Consider the following 23,141-nt stretch of genomic DNA (forward strand, 5'->3'; position numbering starts at 1 on the left):
TCCTCAATACAGTATAATGCACCCCCCATGGACCACTATACGATATCATGCACCCCCATGTTCTTCCATACACTTTAATGCACCCCCCATGGTCCTCTCTAAAATATAATGCACCCCCCACCCATTGTCCTCCATAAAATTTAATGCACCCCCCCATTTTTCCTCCATTCACTGTGAACCACCCCATGGTCCTCCATACTCTATCATGGCCACCAGTCACTGATTTTAAAAAAATTAAATACAATTCTTCAACACGATGCTCCGATCTACTGAGCCTGTGGTGTGAGACGTCAAACTCCGAACGTCGTATGACGCTCCCTCCTTCATCATCATTGCTTATGTTGACCGCTGGGCCCCCCCTCCTTCCGTCAGTCCAAGCAATGATGATGGAACAGGGAGCGTCAGCAGACACCTGCACCTCCATCATTCTGTGTGGGGGGCTTGGTGCTTGCGCTGACATCGGGCTCCCCCAGCTCACAGGCCGCATAGCAGCGTCGTGGCCTGCCGCCATTGGCGGTACGCCACAGCCCCCATCGATCTGAAATTGATGACTTCTTCTAAGGCTTTGTCATCATTATCATAGGAGCAGACAATCTGTTTGAGTTCAATATCTTGGTATCTGATCATCCAGAATCTGCATATAAGAAGCTTTCAAGACTATTAAAGGGGTATTCCCATCTCCAAGATCTTATCCCATTGTGTAGTAGGTGTACTAATCTTAGCATATTCCTCCAATTAGAAATGTAGTATAGTTCTTATGATTTGTTATGTCACTTACCCCATGTGCAGGGCATTGCAGTAGCTTGGGTATTCATGGTTACTACCACTCGTGTACGGACAGTTGTTAGTGGTTGTAACCATGAATACCTAAGCTACTGTTATGTCCTGCACATGGGGTTAGCAACATAGCGAATCATAAGAACTATACTACATTTCTAATTGGAGGAATTTGCCAATCCAAGACTTTACACGTGCCGCGCCAATTCTTTGGAACGCACTTCCCAGGTCAATACGATTAGTCCCCAATCCCCACAATTTTAAGCGTGCCCTGAAAACACATTTATTCAGACTGGCCTATCGCCTCAACACATTAACCTAATCTATCCCTGTGTGGCACAGCCAAAAGTTTTACCATAACCAGATTTCCCACATCATGTTCCCACATGCTTTATGCATCCATTAGCCCTCTGTGTCTGTACTGTCACACAGTTAACATTATGGCTGGTCCATACAATCAGGGCAACTGTTACCACCCACCTTTCGTGTCTACCTCTTTCCTCATAGACTAAGCTTGCGAGCAGGGCCCTCATTCCTCTTGGTATTTGTTATAATCTACTGTATGTGATTATTGTTGTGCTGTAATGTCTATTGTCTGTACAAATCCCCTCTGAAATGTAAAGTGCTGCGGAATATGTCGGCGCTATAAAAATAAAATTTATTATTATTATATAATAGTATTATTACACCTACTATACAGTGGGAACGGAAAGTATTCAGACCCCTTTAAATGTTTCACTCTTTCTTTCATTGCAGCCATTTGGTAAATTCAAAAATGTTCATTTTTTTTCTCATTAATGTACACTGGGAATGATGCAACAAGTTTTTCACACCTGGATTTGGGGATCCTCTGCCATTCTTCCTTGCAGATCCTGTCCAGTTCCATCAGGTTGGATGGACATTAGTGGACAGCCATTTTCAGGTCTCTCCAGAGATGCTCAATTGGATTTAGGTCAGGGCTCTGAGTTGGTCAGTCAAGAATGGTCACAGAGTTGTTCTGAAGACACTCCTTTGTCATTTTAGCTGTGTGCTTAGGGTCATTGTCTTGTTTGAAGGTGAACTTTCGGCCAAGTCTGAGGTCCAGAGCAGTCTGGAAGAGGTTTTCATCCAGGGTATCTCTGTACTTGGCCCATTCATGTTTCCTTCAATTGCAACCAGTCGTCCTGTCCCTGCAGCTGAAAAACACCCCTATAGCATGATGCTGCCACCACCATGTTTCACTGTTGGGATTGTATTGGGCTGGAGATGAGGAGTGCCTGGTTTTCTCCACACATACCGCTTAGAATTATCACCAAAAAGTTCTATCTTTGTCTCATCATACCAAAGAATCTTATCTCTCATAGTCTGGGAGTCCTTCATGTGTTTTTTTGCAAACTCTATGTGGGCTTTCATATGTCTGGTACTGAGGAGACGCTTCCATCGGGCCACTCTGCCATAAAGGCCCGACTGGTAGAGGGCTGCAGTGATAGTTGACTTTGTGGAACTTTCTCCCATCTCCCTACTGCATCTGTGGAGCTCAGCCACAATCTCTCACCAAGGATCTTCTCCCACAGTTGCTTAGATTGGCTGGACGGCAAGGTCTAGGAATACTTCTGGTGGTCCCAAACTTCTTCCATTTAAGAATTATGGAGGCCACTGTGCTCTTAGGAACCTTGAGTACTGCAGAAACTCTTTTGTAACCTTGGCCACATGTGCCTTGCCACAATTCTGTCTGAGTTCCTTGACCAGTTCCTTTTGACCTCATGATTCTCATTTGGTCTGATATGCAATGTGAGCTGTAAGGTCTTATATAGACAGGTGTGTGCCTTTACAAATCAAGTCCTATCAGTTTAATTCAACACTCCAATGAAGGCGTAGAACCATGTCTAGGAGGGTCAAAAGGAAATGGACAGCATGTGACTTAAACATGAGTGTCTGAGCAAAGGGTCTGAATACTTATGACCATGTGATATTTCAGTTTTTCTTTTTTAATAAGTTTGCAAAAATTTTTACATTTCTGGTTTTTTTTTCAGTCAAGATGGGGTGCAGAGTGTACATTAATGAGAAAAAAAATGAACTTTTTCGAATTTACCAAATGGCTGCAATGAAACAGAGTGAAAAATTTAAAGGTGTCTGAATACTTTTCGTATACACTGTATATTGGGATAGGGATTTGGAGATGGGAAAATCCCTTTAACCCCTTCACGACATGCACCATACCAGCACGTCAGCTGTTTGGAACAGCTGACATGTGCCCGGCACAGCCGCGGGTGAAGTCGGGATCCACCCGTGGCTATTAACCCGTTAAATGCCGCTGTCAAACTCTGACAGCGGCATTTAACGTGCGCTTCTGGCGTGATCATGGGTTGGCATGACAACCAGAGGTCTACTGCCAGATTGCTATGAGCGCCGCCCGGTGGTTGGCACTCATAGCAAGTCTGCAATTCTGCTACGTACAGGTGATCTGATCATCGCCTGTATGTAGCAGAACTGATCGGGTTATATCAGCTTCTAGTCTCCGATGGAGACTATTGAAGCATGCCAAAAGTTAATTTAAAAAAAATATAAAAGTTTAAATCACCCTCCTTTCTCCCCATTCAAAATAAAACCATAAAGAAAATCAAACTTACATATATTTGGTATCTCCGCGTTCAGAATCGCCCAATCAATATAAAAAAAATTAACTTGATCACTAAACTGTGTAACGAGAAAAAAATTCAAAACACCAGAATTTCGTTTTTTTTCTTTGTTGGCCCAACAGTTGCACTAAAATGCAATAATGGGCGATCAAAAGATCGTATCTGCACCAAAATGATATCATTAAAAACGTCAGTTCGTCGCACAAAAAATAAGCCCTCAGTCAACCTGAGATAACAAAAAATGGACACGCTACGGGTATCAGAAAAAGACGGAATTTTTTCTTTTTTAACAAACTTTGGATTTTTTTCACAACTTAAATAAAAAAGAACTTAGAGATGTTTGTCTATGAACTCGTAGTGACCTGTAGAATCATAATGGTAGGTCAGCATTTGTTCAACTTGGTAAAAAAAAAAAAAATTCCAAAAAACCGTTGTAGAATTGCACTTTTTGCAGTTTCACCGCACTTGGAATTTTTTTCCCGTTTTTCAGTACACTATATAGTAAAACCAATGGTGTCGCTCAAAAGTACAACTCGTCCCGCAAAAAACAAGCACTCACGTGGCCATATTGACGGAAAAATAAGAAAGTTATGGCTCTAAGAAGAAGGGGCGCGAAAATCAGAAACACAAAAACTAAAAAGGGCTGCGGCGCGAAGGGGTTAAACCCAAGATATCACAATTTTGTTATTTTTAAAATGACCATTTTCCACTTCTAGTTCTACTCTGCCAGAAAGTATATCTAGATTTTTTTCTGCAAAAAAAAAAAGGGAGCTCCTCTGGGTATGGGTGGGTAGCTCTAATATACCATACTTAAATAATCAATATATCTTGGGATAATAATTTTCACAATTGGATGTTTTAAAAAAATTAAATTAAATTAAAAATTAAAAAAGTTATAGCTCTCAGAATAAAGCGATGCAAAAATAATTTTTTTCTATAAACGTTTTTGTCTGAAATCACCAAAACATGAAAAAAGATATAAATCAGGTAATCGTACTGACCTGAACAATAACTCTGCCTTATCAATTTTACCACATATGAACAGTATAAAAAAATTCCTGAATTGCTGGTTTTTGTTCATTCTACCTCCCAAAAATCTGAATAGAAAGCCATCAAAAAATGTCATGTGTCCAAAAAAGGTATCAATGAAAACATCAACTCATCCCGCAAAAAAGAAGCCCTCACATGACTCTTGTCAGCTGAAATATGGAAAAATTATAGCTGTCTAAATATGGGGATGCAAAAACTAGTTGTTGCAATGAAAAGTGTCTTTTAGTGTATGACACATGCCTTTGCGGCATCTGGCGCAGGGTGTCTATTCTCAAGACTATCAAGGGATTCTAGAGAGAAATGTGCTTCCCAGTGTCAGAAAGCTTGGTCTCAGTCGCAGGTCAGGTCTTGCAACAGGATGACCCAAAACACACAGCTAAAAGCACTCATGAATGGCTAAGAGGAAAACATTGGCCTATTCTGAAGTGGCCTTCTATGAGCCCTGACCTAAATCCTATTGCGCATCTATGGAAAGAGCTGAAACATGCCGTCTGGAAAAGGCAACCTTCAAACACGAGACAACTGGAGCAGTTTGCTCTTGAGGAGTGGGCCAAAATACCTGTCAAGAGGTGCAGAAGTCTCAATCACAGTTACAGGAATCGTGTGATTGCCTCAAAAGTTTGTGCAACAAAATATTAAGTTAAAGGTACCATCATTTCTATCCAGGCCTTTTTTTTTTTTTTTTTTGATTCTGTGGGAAGCATGGTTGAAAAGCAATGTCTGACTTTCATTTGTTGCATTTGTTGATTTTCATAGATTTTTTTAATTTTTTATTACTTTTGTCAGATTCAAGTTATGCCTGTCACCATTGTGGGTTTTTCTGTCATTTAACGAGGGGTACCAATAATTTTGACCAGGTGTGTATGGGTTATCTGTGGATAAATTGCAAAAAAATGTTGGGGTCCATTTTCTCTTGTTTTCCTTGTGAAAATAAAAAAATTGGAACTAAAATAACATTATTGTGGTAAAAATGTGATTTCTTTTTTTTTTTCCCACTGGTCAACATTATAAACTTCTGTGAAGCACCTTGGGGGTTCAAGGTTCTCAATACACATCTAGATAAGTTCCTTGATGGGTCTAGTTTCCAAAATGGTGTCACTTGTGGAGGTTTTCCACTGTTTAGGCACAACAGGGGCTCACCAAACACGACATGGTGTCCACTCATTATTACAGCAAATTTTACATTCAAAAAGTCCAATGTTGCCCCTACCCTTCCGAGCCCTGCCGTGCGCCCAAACAGTGGTTTTCCCCCAGAGATGGGGTATCTGCAGGCTCAGGAGAAATTGCTTAACAATGGTATGGTGCAATTTCTCCTGTTGCCCTTATGAAAGGAAAACAAATTAAGTCGAAAGGAAAATTTTTGTGAAAGAAAGTTAAATGTTTATTTTTTAATTCGAATTGAGAGTCCTCAGTGGTTGATACCTTTTTAATGGCTAACTGAAAAGATTCTTACCATCTTCTCAGTTAGCCATTAAAAGGTATCAACCACTGAGGACTCTCAATTCTAAATATTCTTCTATCTACTGGCTTTCATGGTACAAAGATTTACATTTTCTAATTCCACTTTCCATTAATTCCCGTGAAGCACCATGTGAAGTGTTCCCTAAAAAATAAAGATGTTTCAAAAATTGTGCTAATGTAAAGTAGACATGTGGGATATGTCATCTATTAACTATTTTGTGTGACAAAAATCTGATATAAGGGCATACAAATAAAAAGTTTGAAAATTGCTAAATTTTCCTTTTTTTTTTTTTTTTTTTTTTCTCCTAAAAAATAAACGTATGTCATATCAAAGAAATTTGAGATCACTATCATGAAGTACAATAAGTCATGAAAAAACAATCTCAGAATCAGTGGGGGGATCCATTGAAGCGTTCCAGAGTTATAATCTCTTAAAGTGACACTGGTCAGAATTTAAAAAAAGTACAGATTTTTTTCATGTAATTTTATGGGTAAATTCTGCACGTGAAACTCGACGTTCCTGAAAGATAAATCGACATGCTGTGGATTTGAAACACAATCTGTAGGTCAGTTTTATACAGCGTAAAAAAGAAAACAGTGGGCTTGAGATTTCTATAAATCCCATCCACTTGCTAGAACTGTAAGTCTATGTGCCCACGTTGCAGAAATGCTGCAGAAATGTCCGCATCATTTCCGCAAGTCCCTGCCGAGGGTAAAACGCATGCGGAATTCGTATGCGTTTTCCCGCAAAACACAAGCGTTTTGTATGCGTTTTTAGCTTGCAGAATGCTTGTGCTTTCCAAGCGATTTGAAGCATCACTTGGAAAGGTAATTGACAGGTTGGTCACACACAAGCATAGCGCTTGACAAGTGTGACCAACTTTTTACTATTGATACTGTCTATGCGCCATCAATAGTAAAAGAATGTAAAAAATATGGTTATTCTCGCCTTCTGACGGCACCCCATATCCTCAGCGACGCTGCCAACAAGCTCCTGTCCCAGGGATGCATTGCGAGAATCACGCCAGATGACGTCACGCTCGCGAGACCGCGACGTCATCTCAGGTGATTGGCGCAATGCATCCCTGGGACTGGAAGATCCTGGCAGCTCCGCTGAGGGCGGGAAGGACCCCGGGGGCCGCCTGAGGGTGACTATATCACTATTTTTTATTTTAATTCTATTTTTGACAGGAATATGGTACCCAGGGCTTGGAGGAGAGTCTCCTCTCCTCCAGACCCTGGGTACCATCCGCACATGAAGTGCTCACTTAACGCATGGTGGGCATAGCCACATGCGCTAAGTGAGTGTTTCAATGCAATCCTATGGCAGCGATTCCGCAGGAATAATGAACATGCTGCGGATTTTACCGCTATGCGGTTTCGCAGCGTTAAAATCCGCAGCATGGGCACAGCACTGCGGAATCTCATAGGATTGCATAGGATGCGTTTTAATAGCATTTTTTAAGCGGTTCCACTGTGGAAAAAAAGCGGCAAAAATGCTTGAAAAATGCAACGTGTGCACCCACCCAGCCTAAGATTTTGCATTTTTCTTGCAGCGGAAATAGGCAGTATCAAAAACTGATTGTGGGCACACAGCCTTAAAGAAAGTGTGCTAGTGCTTGCACATCTCAGCTCCCATTGGCCCCTAATGATTGCGAGGCACTGGTTGGATACAATGGCTTCTGTGAGCTTGCTGTCGGTCTCCGTCATTGTCCTCTCTGCATCTTGCTCAGTCATAGGCTGTTATCCATAGGAGACTGAGATTTTCACTATATACTGCAATACTATGGTAAAATACCAATCAATCAAAACTATCCCCTACACCACCGTAAAGCGAAAAATGCAGCATGAGAGTTGTGGGGATTTGCTGCCTCACCAACTTTTTTCTTTTTTTTAAATGTAATGATAAAGAAAAGTGATGAGCGAGCCCGCTTGGATAAGGTGTTATCCGAGCATGCTTGAGTGCTAATAGATCATCTCTGAGATGTTCGAGTCACCGCGGTTACATGTCTCGCGGGTGTCAACTTGCTCAGATGCATGCACAGATAACATTACACACTCACTCATCACTAATAAAGACCTAAAGCATCTTATGTACACCAAATTGTGAACAATAATAAAATCGTCGGCTCTCTTCGTAAACTTATTTGTTTTTTTTTGTTTTTTTACAATATTCAGATTTTTTCTTTCTTTCATTAAATATGAAAAGATCAATATACCCATACTTGGTTACCATGGCAATCATGTTGAAGATTATTTCAATCACACAATGAAGGCCGTAAAAGCAAAACCGAAAAAGTTTTTTTTTCACCATGTCATCCCACTTGGAATTTTTTTTTTTTCCCCTTTTTTCAGTACACTGTAAGGCAAAATTAATGGTATCATTCAAAACTACTGCTATGTCGACAGAAAAATAAAAAAGTAATAGCTGTTAGAAGGTTGAAAAAAAGCCCAAAAACTAAATATTCCCTTGTCATTAAAGTGTGAATGAGTATTATATTCAAAATATTGTAGTAAGACACAAGTCACCGGCCCTAGCCCTTAAAAAGGATCTCATCTGATCCTATGTACTTTAGGCTTTGTTCACACTGGTCCTATGGGTTCTGGTTTTTAGGAACAATGGAAATTACAAATTGCTTTTGCCTATGGTGCACATGGTAGATACGTCTAGATGCACGATGTGCATGGGTAAGGTCAATAACGCTGTATCAGGAGTGACACTCATTCACGGTCTGAGTACGGAGCATGATGCCTGGTCTGGTTATTTGTCTCCTGAGTGGAACGCCACAGCCTCATAGGCATACGTAAAGGTATTGGGTTTACGTTGGGAGAACTGTAACTGGTTCCGATAGTATGACCTGCACTCCATGAATGCCTAAACTGTGAAACTGGCTTTAGGCTACATTGACACATCCGTGTACTTTTTTACATCTGTCAAAAATGGACCATCTGTCTTTCGAGTGTCATCCGTTTGACATCTGGTTTTTTTTTTTTGTTTGTTTTTTTCTTGTCCAGTTTTAAAAACTGAAAGCGGTACGTTGTCTGTCCTTTTTTTTCCCCATTAACACTTGCAGTGGTTATGTTTAAAATCAAACAAAATGGATGGAAAACTATTGCTTACTAGATGTCTTCTGATTTTCATCCATATTGGATTTCTCATTGACTTGAATGGCACATTCTGACCCACAAAACTAATTTGAATAGGAACTCGCTGATCAATTTAAAAAAAACATGTTAATTGGTCCATTAACCCGTATGGGTCTGTGTATAAAATGGAAAGCACACGTATGAGAAAAAATGGATGTGTAAATGTTGCCTAAATCTGAGCCTATTACATGAATGTTGTTGATATATCACCTACAGAGTCAAAATAAAGGAGCTTAATGATCCAATTATATATAGAAATAGATCAAGCAAATTATTGAAATTCATAGAATAGGGTATGTATATAAAGACAATAAAACACTGTTTATCATAAAATCAATGCATGACGTTGGCAGCTATAGAGAAACAAAAAAAAAGCAAATCCTCCTAATGAAACAGCGGACTATGGTGAAACGCGCGTCGAGGTGTACTGTAGCTGGTCCTCTCCCCTCCACATTGATCACAGGAAATTACTCATTTTAGGATTAACAACTAGCAGTATTTGCAAGAGTTCCTTTTATGGTTTAATCCTTGTGGTCTTAATGTGGTACGAGGTCCAAAGATATTCATGTGACTTTTATAGCAATTAATACAATATATTCCCTGTTTTCTAGTTGATATGGGTGGGAATGTGCTATACTTTGTTTGAAAGGATCACTGATTGATTTTATTAAGGAACTATTGTTATTCTATTATACTGTATGTTGCTGATGCCTAATTTATTATTGATTTTCTTAGAAATGTCTCATTATGGCTTCAATTAATTTCCCTTGTGAGAATTATTCTCACTAGTGTCTGGTTAGTAAATGTAGATTTGATTTCTTTTTTAACTCATTTTAGCGAAGATTATACAGCAAAACAAGGTCTCATCATAGAACAAGCAACATTTCTCATTGCTCATTAATACTGTCTGGCAAAGGTAACCTTGCCTTTAACAGATCTAATACCAAAAGCATAAAACACCCTTGTCAGGCACCAAGTATCACATACTTCATCATGATAGAATACTCCTCATCGCTTGGGGACTGTGAGTCTAAGGAGAATCAAATCAAAGCTTCCATACCTTATCAAATTTTTAAGAAGAATATATATTTTCATATACCACCCTCTCATAGGAATCTGCTGTATTTTCCATATTGACCCAGTGTGAAATTCACCTGGGTTTTCTGTCCATGAATCTCATGGCGATAGCCTTGTTGGCAAAAAAAACAAAACAATGTTTCCTTGAGAAGATTGTGAGGGTAGTGAGGCCAGGTCTCCTCATCAAGGATTCCTAATAAACACACCTTAGGGCAGAATAGGACTGAGGATTGTATGATCTCAATGAGGATAACTATGATCTCTTTCCAAGAGTCTGTAATAGGAGGGCGATAATACATCAGGTGTATAAAATCTGCCGTCTCGTCCCAACACCTATAGGAATCTGCATTGGTAGATCTTCCTGTGTTGTAGGACTTGCTAGGTGTCACGTAGCATTGATGGACTATGTACAATTGAACTAGCTTGTCATTAATTGCCAGTGAAACATTGAGAGGAGATCAAGGCCTCGCTCCAATCCTCTGATAGGGGTGGTATTACCACCCTCCATTTGGCCTCAACCAACAGTGGTGATGAGAAGCATCTCCTACTTGGTAACTGCGTATAAAAATCAACCACTTGGGTCGCTGGCTTTTTAGAATCCCAATCAGCGGGTATGAGGTTATGAGAGCGTTTCCATTGTCTGGGAACTGGGTATTTATGGCATGTCTTAGTTGTAGATACCTAAAGAAAGTGTTTCCGGGGACTTGATAGAGCTGTGGACATTGATCAAAGAAAATAGGAACACCCTAGATACAGTGGAGAAAAAAAGTATTTAGTCAGCCACCAATTGTGCAAGTTATCCTACTTAAAAAGATGAGAGAGGCCTGTAATTGACGACATAGGTAGACCACAACTATGAGAGTGAAAATGAGAAAACAAATCCAGAAAATCACCTTGTCATTTGGTCATTAACAAAAGTTCATCTCAATATTTTGTTATATATCCTTTGTTGGCAATAACAGAGGTCAAACGTTTTCTGTAAGTCTTTACAAGGTTGACACACACTGTTGGTGGTATGTTGGCCCATTCCTCCATGCAGATCCTCTAGAGCAGTGATGTTTTGGGCATGTCGCTGGGCAACATGGACTTTCAAATCTCTCCAAAGATTTTCTATGGGGTTGAGATCTGGAGACTGGCTAGGCCACTAGGACCTTCATATGCTTCTTATGAAGCCACTCCTTCTTTGCCCTGGCGGTGTGCTTGGGATCATTATCATACTGAAAGACCCATCCACGATTCATTATCAATGCCCTTGCTGATGGAAGGAGGTTTGCACTCAAAATCCCACGATACATGGCCCCATTCATTCTTTCATGTACACGGAGCAGTTGTCCTGGTCCCTTTGCAGAGAAACGGCCTCAAAGCATGATGTTGCCACCCCCATGCTTCACAGTAGGTATGGTGTTGTTTGGATGCAACCCTGCATTCTATCTCCTCCAAACATGAGGAGTTTTGTCTCTACCAAACAGTTCTACTTTGGATTCATAAGACCATATGACATTTCCCAATACTTTTCTGGATAATCCAAATGCTCTCTAGCAAACTTCAGATGGGCCTGGACATGTACTGTCTTAAGCAGGGGGACATGTCTGGCACTGTAGAATCTGAGTCCCTGGCGACGTAGTGTGTTACTGATGGTAGCCCTTTGTTACAGTGGTCCCAGCTCTATGCAGGTCATTCACTAGGTCCCCCCGTGTGGTTCTGGATTTTTTGCTCACTGTTTTTGTGATCTTTTAGACCCCACGGGGTGAGATGTTGTATGGAGCCCCAGATCGAGGAAGATTATCAGTGGTCTTGTATGTCTTCCATTTTCTTATTATTGCTCCCACAGTTGGTTTCATCACACCAGGCTGTTTGTCTATTGCAGATTCAGTCTTCCCAGCCTGGTGCAGGGCTACAATTTTGTTTCTGGTGTCCTTCGACAGCTCTTTGGTCTTCACCATAGTGGAGTTTGGAGTGTGACTGTTTGAGGTTGTGGACAGGTGTCTTTTATACTGATAATAAGTTCAAACAGGTGCCATTACTACAGGTAATGAGTGGCGGACAGAGGAGCCTCTTAAAGAAGAAGTCACAGGTCTGTGAGAGACAGAAATCTTGCATGTTTTTAGGTGACCAAATACTTATTTTCCACCATAATTTGCAAAATAAATCTTGCCAAATCAGACAAGGTGATTTTCTGGATTTGTTTTCTCATTTTGACTCTCATAGTTGTGGTCTGCCTATGATGTCAATTACGGGCCTCTCTCATCTTAAGTGGGAGAACTTGCACAATTGGTGGCTGACTAAATATTTTTTTGCCCACTGTATACTGTATTTTTTTGGATTATAAGACGCACTTTTTTTCCTCCGAAAATATGGAGGAAAATGAGGGGTGCGTCTTATAGTCCGAATGTACTGACTGTGGATCGGGAGGTGGGGGAGCCGCAGCGGGTCACAGGAGGCAGGAGCCGGTGTCTGCGGCTAACTCCTGTGCCCACTGCTAAAGAGAAATGAATATTCACTGCATTCCAAGCCCATAGGCGTGGAGGGCAATGAATATTCATTTCTCTTTAATAACATCCTGGTATGCATGGCCCCATGCATTCCAGGATAGGGATGAGGAGACCATGCATACCAGGATAAGGATGAGGGGGCCATGGACACCACGATGGGGATGAGGAGACCATGCATGCCAGGATAGTGATGAGGGGGCCCTGCATACCAGGACAGGGATAAGAGGGGCCATGTATACCAGGATGGGTAGTATTAAGTACAGAATTGATCACATTTTTTGCTTCAATTTTTTTTTTTTCTAATTTCCTTCCTATATAACCTAGGTGCGTCTTATGGTCCAGTACGTCTTTTATAGTCCAAAAAATATGGCAGTGACTGTAGATTTTAATAACTGAATGGAAAATATATCACTGGCCATTTTAGTGATTTTGTCCCAATTTGTGGGGGATGCTGTTTATTTTTTTTGTATGCAGTCGCTCAGCAGGCGAGGATTGGCCTGGGTCGTGCTGCTGCATTACTTTCTTCATGGGATTTCTCTCCAGCCTGCCGTTCTCTGGGCTGAAGCCAAATTACATTGAATGCTCTTAGTAGGAAAGCCTTTCATGTTTAGAAGACCTGCAGGGAGGTGACAGTGGAATTATTCACATTTTTTTCTCTTATGAGACCTAATAAAGCTTCACGTGCTCTAGCTTAATGCCTGAATACATTGAACATATAGTGAAGTGGAAATATGTACTAAGAATGAATAGCTGCGGTATACCTAAACAACCTAAAGGTCTACTAAAACCCAAACATCTTTTCATTGGATTACTTAAAGTGGATATCCAGGACATTAAAAAAGAGGCATGTAGTTGCTAACAGAGGAAACTACCTGCCTATTGTACGGGAGCCGATCCCTGACCGCTCCTGTCAGAGATTCAGCTACTTCATGTCAACAGAACAGCAGTTTCTCTTCCCGTTGACAGGTGGGACTACTGGTGTCATGCTGATTGACAGTCTGCAATCCTCTGCCTAATCTGTGGAAGCCGGCTGTCAATCAGCATAATGCCAGTAGTCCCGTCCTGTCAACAGAAAGAGAAACTGCTGTTCTGTTGACAAGGTGTAGCTGAATCTCTGGCAGGAGCGGTCAGTGATTGGAGTCGGATACAACAGAGAGGTAGTTGCCTCTGTTAGCAACTACACGCTTTTTTTTTTTTAAGTCCTGGAAATCCACTTTTATAGATGAAATGCATTGGCCAGGCTTGTTTGAACACTTTTATGCATCTCTGATATATCATGGGCTGAAAGACTACTCACAAACCACAATTACTAGAAATCTGCTGTTCTAAACCTAGGACCATGTCTTTTTGCGAGCCCTGTAACAAGCAGAATAATTATCATGGTGACCTGTCCAGTTTTAAGTCACAATTCAAAATTACCCATATACGGTAAGTATATGGGTCTGCGAAAATCACAGATGGCACATGGATGGCAGCTGTGTACAATCTGTCCGTGATAACATTACAATGTATAGGAGAAGCGTTACAATCAATGATGCTAAAAATTGACACTGACCAAACACTGATGAAGATTGGATCAAAAACACTGATGAAACTTGGACCATTTATTTACCAGAAATATTATGGACGTCTAAATAAATTTTAAGAAAGGCAGCTTTCCAGCTTCTAGAGAACATTGTTTTACGGTGTGTGGAAAGATGATTAAAAGGAGACGATCAACTTCTCTACAGAAATACACCACCCGAAGTTAAAATAAAATTGCCTGGTGACTGATGGTGGGTGGCTTTCCAAAACAGATGCCAATAGGGGCTAGGGAGAGAACAAGGCACCTCCAGCGCAATAACTTCAAGATGGGTTTATATCCCCAGGCTAGTACCATCCCACCGCAAAGAGGCTCACCTTGTTCATCAAGCAGGCTGAATTCTGGGGAACAGCGTATGGTACAGGTATGAGTTAATGAGGAACCAGCAGCAGCCATCCATGAGCATTTTGATGTCTGGGCATCAGTTATGACTACCTCCTGCTGGATCCATATCATGTTCTATCTGGACTTGCTGAGCCAGAAACTCCCAAGGATCAGTATTTTTTGCTCCGTACTTCACGCTAAATATGCATAGAGGACAGGGGAACTCGTCTGTGACTATATATTCTAGTGTAGATGGGCATTTATGGCTAGGTGACCTTTTGGTGAGGATTCACTGTAGACTTTCCAATCTCCCACCCTTTATTATAGTGCTTGTGATAGGATTTATAAGTCTTTGACTTGTAGTTATAATACAGTTTCTTTGCACTTTTCCTTCATAGAAATGTTTTAAAGAATTAGTCTTATTGACCTTCTGACTGTCTTGAATTGAAATGCCTTTCTACATTTTCAATTGGTTTGTGCTGGTCTTCTAAGATAAGTCATTTTCATTCATCACCGACGTTCTCATTTACTGTGTGGGAAATCACAAATGGAGACTGTTTCATGTTGTTAAATGGTTCAGAGTTTTGCTTTTATTAAAAGGAAATAGAAAATTAAACCTACCGTACATCATATATTGTTTCTGTTGCTGTTCCATAATCTAGCTGGAAAAACGCTTCAGATCTTTAACATTGAGATGAAGAGTAAGATGAAAGCTCACACCATGGCTGAAGAGGTTATCTTCTGGAAGTGGATATCTGTCAACACAGTGGCTCTGGTGACAGAGACAGCTGTCTACCATTGGAGCATGGAAGGAGACTCTCAGCCCCAGAAAATGTTTGATCGCCATGCAAGTCTTGCTGGCTGTCAGATCATTAACTACAGGACAGACGAGCAACAGAAGTGGCTTCTTCTGATTGGCATCTCTGCTCAGGTATAGTCGTCGTGTAAATTGGTTCTATCACTTACTTTTGCCCCGGAAAACTCTAGCAGTGAGACATAAGCTGGCTATACGTTATCAATAATTTCAGCAGGATCCTTCAATAATCTCATGTTTTCAAGTGACTAATCGATGGTTATTATGTGGAAAGCTCCGATCGGGTAGGTTAGTTTTCAGCTTTTTAATCCTACTACTTTCCATTAACATAGACAACAGCAGTCACTTATTTCATTCTGGCTCCTAAAGCTTGCCAAACAGGCACACATATATGTTTCTGATGGGATTACTAGTGATAGATTTTAACTAGTTTTAAGCTAGATTTTTAATTGGATTGCACTCCATTGAGTCATCGGCAGAGTGGGGTCTATCGCCCCTCACCTGTCCTGGAAGTACGCACTCCTTGTTAATTGCAAAGTGACAAAGTATTATATTGTGAAACACCGCACATAGATATTCCAATGGTTGTAGTTATGTACGTTTCCACTCTCCCGGGTTTTGTTCTATAATGTCATTGTAAAAAAAAAAACAGCAAAAAGGCATCCTGAGTGTGATCGACATATAAGTACAGATTTACGGTATGCAGAATTTATGGAAAAGGGATGTACCGTACAAGTGATGCTGCATAATTGTGCATAGAAGTCATCACCCAAGAGAAAAAAGCTTTCCGTCACTACACTTGGCACCACCCAGGTACCACTTATCTGTATGGGAACGCCACCGTATACTTCAACCTCTGCCCCACATGCGCTTACTCACATCTCCCACTACTGATCTAGGTACTTCTATTTATTTCATGTAATTTTATTTTATGTTCTCTGATTTTTCATTACATATTCAAAGCCTAAGATATTTTGTGTATTAGTTCCATGGTGCTGTATATTATTTTCAGTCTACATTGGATCTGTTAAAGGGATTGTCCACTACTCTGACAACCGGTTCTCAATTGCTATATTCCCCTTTATAAAATAACAGCCTATACTTGCCAACGATGTCGGCACTGGCTCTCTCGGCAATCGCGTAACACTGTTAAGGTTGCTTCACTCTCGCTTTCTTCTAATGTAACTGGCATTTGGGGGAAGGCAGAGAGTAGAAGCCGCCCTCACTTCTTCCATTTGTCAGTTTCATCCGAAGGAAGCGAGAATGAAGCGGCTGCTGATTGGATGCAAGGTTCACGTAATGTCATCAATGGAACCTCACTAGCATCAGAGGGGAGTGTAGGCTATTGTTTTAATGCTTAAGGGAACCTGTCCCCAAATGCTATTACCTGCAGATATAGGGATAATTGCATTACAAAGCTGTCCAGCCTCCTTATTGAAAGCTTGGCTATGAAAGAAAATGCATGTTATTTCCCCCAGGAGTCGCTGACTTTCAGTCATAGATTATTGTTCGGAGTGGTGGATGTAAACGCCCCTGATCTTTGACAGCTCGCGGTGCAGAATGGGTTGTCAATAAAAGCCCCAGATTGAGTGTACAGCTGCCGCTGTACTGAGTGGTGACTGCAGTCACTCCTGGCACATCTGTATGATTGAAAACTGGCAGTTCCTGTAGGAATAAAGTTAATTTTTCTCCCGGTAGCCGTGCTTTTAGTAAGGCAGCGGGACAGCTTTGTAACCATGTTAAAGGGGTTGTTCACTACTCAGACAAATCCTTCACAATCCCTGCGTTTTCATTGAGTAAAATACTACTACTTTTCTCCGGTGCCGGCACCGTTCCAGCGATATCAACACTGGCTCTCCCAAGGCTCGATTGACATTCTTATGTCACACGATCCCAGCTGCCAACCAGCGTTGTCTACACTGTTCTTTTACGGATATAATTGACTTTCGGAGGAAATGAGAGCAGCACCAGCTCTCACCTTTTCTGGATGTCTAAGTAGCCAACGGCGGGGACAATGAAGCCAACGCTGATTATGTCACGCAATGTTCAGGAGAGCCAGTGCCAACACCATAAGTGTTATTATTTTAACCTTCAGATTAATAGCATTTCAGATATTTACAGGTTTTTTAAACCTTCTGTATTATACTATGTATATGTTGCTAATCTATATATATATTCTATGGTGTCTTCTATGTTATCATGCTTTTATGGTTCCTTTTTGTTATTTTTATTTACAGTGAGATTAAAGAGGTTCTCCACTACTTTTTCATTGATGACCTATCCTTAAGATAGGTCAACAATGTTTGATCGACCTTGTAGTGGCCGCCACAGGTTACTGCACTTTCGCCTGCTATTTATTTGAATAAGAGGTGGGTGTACAGTACCAAGCCCCAGCCACTACAAGTAGACTGAGCAGCTCGGCAAGTGAGCACTTCTAGCCGGCGGCTGCCGACACCAGTAACAGCTGATCGGCGGGGGTTCCGGGTGTCTGACCCCGGCCGATTAGACATATCCTATCCTAAGGATAGGGCATCAATGTAGTGGACAACCTCTTGAATGAGGAAGACTTTGGGTCGGACTGTAGATACTGATTGTCACAGGGAACTATCCTTGTACATCACTGTGATATCTATGTGCTATGTTTCACAATAAAATAGTCTCAGACTACACAAGTTCACTGCCAGCTGAATACTTGTTTGGCTAAAAGTAATTTCTCCCAACTTCCCTATAAACATGTACGATCAACTGAGGGATATATTTTTTTTTTTCAGATTCTTTTAAAGCTTGTGCAAATTTCTCTGAAGGAAAATTGGGGCTGATTAGCTATGATAATCTGTATTCTCCATTGTAATTGTGGGTGACATTCTGAGTAAGTTTAGGTTGTAGTTTGATTCCTTTAAACTACACTTCCCTATACTTAATATTTTTATACTATTATGCTTCATAAATGCCTACAATGAGTAAAAATATTCACCATGGAGTGAATAGATAGTTGCGCTGTGTCTTGTCACTGGTTACTTGCGACATTTAATGCAGCCTAAATGCCCTTATTGCTTGCTGCGGATCAGGCAGATGACTGTTCATAGCCAATCATTGGCCAATGGAAAACTTTCATTAAATTAAACACCAATTAGACCTGTTTGTCTTAGATCACAATTTTTTTTTTTTGTAGACAATGACGGTGTTCTTCTGTCTCAGAAGAAAAGTCTGCAGTCACGATATCTCGCTGCTGACTGTCAAATAATGGGCACACAGTCACGACTCCCCTCTATTTCCAGTTTGGGCGGGTGGTCATGTGACCACATTTTTGCCATTTGCATGCTTGCGGTCATGTGCCGACTGAGTGCCTGTTTTTCCCTCGATTCTCTTTTGAGAGAGACTAGTCGATATGCGCTTACCCAAATGACAGACGTGTGTTTATGCGATTTGGGCACAGGTGAATTGTGACAGCATGAGCATTGCACATTGTTACAAGTCTGCAGTCGCATAGAGTGTGTGGCTGCAGACTTTTCTTCTGAGACTGAACAATCCCTGTAAAATCATTGTTTTCTGGCCCCCCGTAAAAGGAATGTCCTGCCAACAATAATAAAGTGCTATTTTGGCATTCAGCACTTGTTCAGGGCTGTGACAAGGACCACTGGTATAATTTTGCCTGGTTTTGGTGATCCATGTCCAGGCATGAAATAAAGTAAAATGACTGTAGTTTCCGTCCATTTTTGAGGTTTTTCATTGATTTCTGTAGATCAGTCTGGTATCTGCTCACGTTGCCGTGTTTCTAGAATACACTTTGTCCTGAGGATTTACACTGCCTTCCTATGTGGTCACTTCTTAATCTCATCATTGTACTTTATTATAGCAAAACCGTGTGGTGGGTGCGATGCAGCTGTATTCTGTGGACAGGAAGGTCTCGCAGCCGATAGAGGGCCACGCTGCAGCTTTTGCTGAATTTAAAATTGAAAGAAATTCCAAGCCCTCAACCCTTTTCTGCTTTGCTGTCCGTGGTCAGGCAGGAGGCAAGGTACAGTCTGACTGAAAGGACAATCCTCCAAGGGGTTGTTTCACTGCAGGCATTTTATGGCTTATACATTAATTTGTGTATACACAATAATTTTGGTCAGTTTTTGGTGGACATGAAATCTGCCAAGAAACAACATAAGGTAAGCTAAACTGGTGTCTATCGGGGCTGGTGATTTATGCCAAATATATTCAATTTGTATATATCTTTTCTGATCACATTTCTTATCAAAAAATTGTGATGCAGAACTAGCTATTAAGTTGTTTTTTCCCCATTAAAGGGGGTTTCTCACCAGATTTTACAATAAAAACTTAGCTTATTAAACCTACATTATTAAATAACTTAGACCCAATGAACCTGGTGTAATTACTTCAAAAATCCATGCCAGAATGGCTGTATAAAATGGTTACTGTTTTTCAGCCTGATGTAAGGCCTGTTTCACACTTCCGTTTTTGACCATCAGTCAAAATCCGCCGTTTTTGCAAAAAAACGGATCTGCCATTTTTTTTGGCGGATCCGGTTTTTCCCCATTGACTTGCATTACCGGCGGATCTTGACGAATGGCCATCCGTTGGATCCGTTTTTTTGCGGATCCGTCAATTTTTTTAGCGTCCGCCGAGATGCCTGGACGGACCATGTAACGTTTTCTGTACTGCAGGATCCGCATTTTTATAGTGCGCATGCCCGGAGGAATGAAGTCAGGAGGAAATTTAACCCTGAAATCATTTCTGTCTCTCTCTCCCCCTACCTCCCTCCCTCGGCAGCGGTTCCTTTAAAATTCTTCATTCGGCGGATCCGTCAAAAAACGGATTCGGTGACATCCGTTCACATCAGTTAGGAACGGATCTGCTTTCCGCCTTTTTGGCGGATTTTAACTGACACAAAAAAACTGAAGTGTGAAATAGGCCTAAGAGTGCTGATTTTAATGTCTGAATTGTTCAGCTACTCTGACATGGATTTTCACAGTAAATAGATCACTCTCCTCATGTCTACTAGATGTTTTCCACTATATGTAGTTCTGACAGGTGACCAATCTGCTTTAAATTTTATTTTTTTTTGCCTAAAGGGTTATTGCCAACATTAAAAGTTATGCCACTTCGAAGTATAGGTGATAAGTTGCTGATTGATGGGGGGGTCTAGCTCCCTGGACCAAGATTGTTGTGCATGTTCCTACTCCATTCATTCTTGGTAAAACTGTCATTTTAAAAGGCAAGCTCTGTATTCAATCCCCCCGCAGTGTCATAGAGGAGAAATGAGAGCCACCACTCCAATCAGAAGGGGCATATCGCAGCCATATTTTTGGTATCAGCTAGAGTGGTCAGATCCCCCCACCAATCCACTAGATAACACTTCTAATGGACAGGTAATAACTAGAGTTGAGCAAATCTCCCAAAATTTGATTCAGGCAAATTTCTTCAATTAAGAGAGAAAATTCAATTTGAATCAAATGCAACTAGAACTTAATATGCGGAGGTGGTGTAAAAAAAAAATAAAATAATAAAAACCTTTCCTCGACCCTCCATATACCTGTCTTTTGACTCCTGGTCCTCTGTTCCTCTTTTCTACGTTTATTCCTTGGCCACTTCCAATCAGAGTCTTCCGTTCAATATGGCCCCAACACATCCAATGGGGCAAGTACTTAACGTTGGAAATGTAGATGCTAAACATTTTAATGGTGCATATAATTTGGCTTTCTCTCCTTCCATGTAGCTTCACATTATAGAGGTTGGACAGCCTGCCAATGGAAACCAGCCTTTTACAAAGAAAGCTGTAGATGTCTTCTTTCCTCCTGAAGCTCAGACAGACTTCCCTGTGGCTATGCAGGTATATAGGAATTACAAGTTGTATTTGTCACAAGTAATAAACCGCCTAAAATCTTTCACACTTATTAAATAAATCCTAATCCTTAAACTGTTTCGTATTTTAATAATACTGTAAAATGTAAAAATAAAATATTTAATATAAATCAGGGCTGTGGCGTCAGTAAGCCAAATCTCCGACTCCAACGCTGACCCGACAGTCCTGCCTCACTACTGAGCATGTACCTTAAGTGCAGCACAGATTCATCTCCACTAAAGCCCAGATCCTTACATCAGGAACAGAACAGACATTAATGGGACATTTCATAACTTTCCCATATTTTTATGAAACCATTTACATCACATTCTGCATTGAACTACTGAACCAAATTATTATATATTTTAGGAGTCTGACCGTTTTATACCAATTCCCTACTCCGACTCCACCAAAATAGACACTCCGACTCCACAACCCTGAATATAATAAAAGGGTTGTTCCCATATGGGACATTTATCACATATAACTAGAAAATACCAGTAATATCCCAGATTACACAAGTCTCTTATGCCATTTTTTTTTTTACATTCGTAAAGCTTACCCTTTTTGGTCCACTTAATTATAATTCTTGCCTTTGATACATCCAAGCTTTTACGACAGTATTCGGGCTTATAAAACTGAAAAGTTGCATGATTTTGACGCAACTGGTGGCTGCCCTAAAATTATGCAACCTTTGGCATCTTCACGCCATTTTTGCCCACTGCAGACAAAGTATGTGGAGCTAGAACCGGCGGAGTGGGGACCACCACTCATCAAATTCATGATGAGCTGCAGCCCCAAATCTTACTCCAGAAGGACTTAAGTAGGATTTGTAGGGAGGCCCACACACAGGTGCGTGCCACTCATCTGGCGCTCCTGATTGATGAATCATGAATCAGTACTGTCTGACTCCACCGTGTCTCTTCAGCATGAACAGCGCCTGCCCTGTGTGTTGGTCTTTCAGTACCAAAAATTCATAAAATGTATGTATTGATCAGTTTTGTGCCTTACATTTTGTTTATGTATAGATTGGAGCGAAACACGGTGTGATCTATCTAATCACAAAATATGGCTACATTCACTTGTATGATCTGGAGTCCGGTGCCTGCATATACATGAACCGTATCAGTGCTGACACCATCTTTGTTACTGCCCCGCATGAACCTACCTCTGGCATCATTGGCGTGAATAAAAAAGGACAGGTAAGGATGTTAGAATTTTCAGTGATGTCATATGTATATCGCAAAGTGAAAAGATGTAGTATTTCTCCATCAAGACTGCAAGTCAAGTTTAATGGGGTTGTCCAACACTTAAAGAATACATTTGTTTTGTAGAGGTGAATGGTTTGAAGATAATAATTTGAGACCTAGTAGAGATTCAGCGCCCCCGGAGATTCATCGCAGGTGGCTCTGAAGGTCTGCGCCGTTTCCAAAATTAATGTTTTCTCCATTCTGAAGTTACCAGGACCACTTTGGCCTGTGACTGACTGCTATGGTCAGGTGGCTAGATGGGCACGTCATCAGAGAAATGTTCAAAGATGCACTCTGCAAGTCACCTGACCGCTGCAACCAATCACAGGCTGTAGCGATCCTGATAACTTCCTGTTGGAGCAGATATCACTTCCGGAGCCAATGTAGACTGCTGCATCTGCGGGGGTGCTGAATGGAGAACATGCCTCCATTTATTATTTTTGAACCATTCATGCTTACAAAAAATTTTTTCAAATGTTTGACAACCTCTTTAAGTGGAAAGGTATCACTACTGAAGACTGGTAATGTATCTCTCAAAAGCTAACTAAACTTTGGACATGTTATGGGTACATGTTAGAAGGTCTCATCAGTGGATATCTGTGTCCTCTTCCTGGATCATGGACTCATAGATTTTCTACTTCCCTCTGCTCATGATTGAAGGGTGTTTTTGCTCCTTCATTTGAGCAGTTAGAAAGGGA

General features: G+C 40.9%; 1 protein-coding gene across 1 annotated transcript in view; it reads left to right on the plus strand.

Annotated features, from left to right (window-relative positions):
* LOC141069513 (clathrin heavy chain 1-like) overlaps positions 1-23,141 on the plus strand; it is a 189,466-nt gene that overhangs the window by 76,802 nt on the left and 89,523 nt on the right. Inside the window, exons 3-6 of the mRNA XM_073559143.1 lie at positions 15,191-15,459; positions 19,199-19,360; positions 21,068-21,181; positions 22,222-22,395. Coding sequence (XP_073415244.1) covers positions 15,191-15,459; positions 19,199-19,360; positions 21,068-21,181; positions 22,222-22,395 — 719 coding nt within the window. The remainder of the gene's footprint in view (positions 1-15,190; positions 15,460-19,198; positions 19,361-21,067; positions 21,182-22,221; positions 22,396-23,141) is intronic.

This window comes from Dendrobates tinctorius, unplaced genomic scaffold, assembly GCF_039654945.1.
Source record: "Dendrobates tinctorius isolate UK_male_01 unplaced genomic scaffold, ASM3965494v1 ptg000265l, whole genome shotgun sequence".
NCBI classification, from domain to species: domain Eukaryota; kingdom Metazoa; phylum Chordata; class Amphibia; order Anura; family Dendrobatidae; genus Dendrobates; species Dendrobates tinctorius.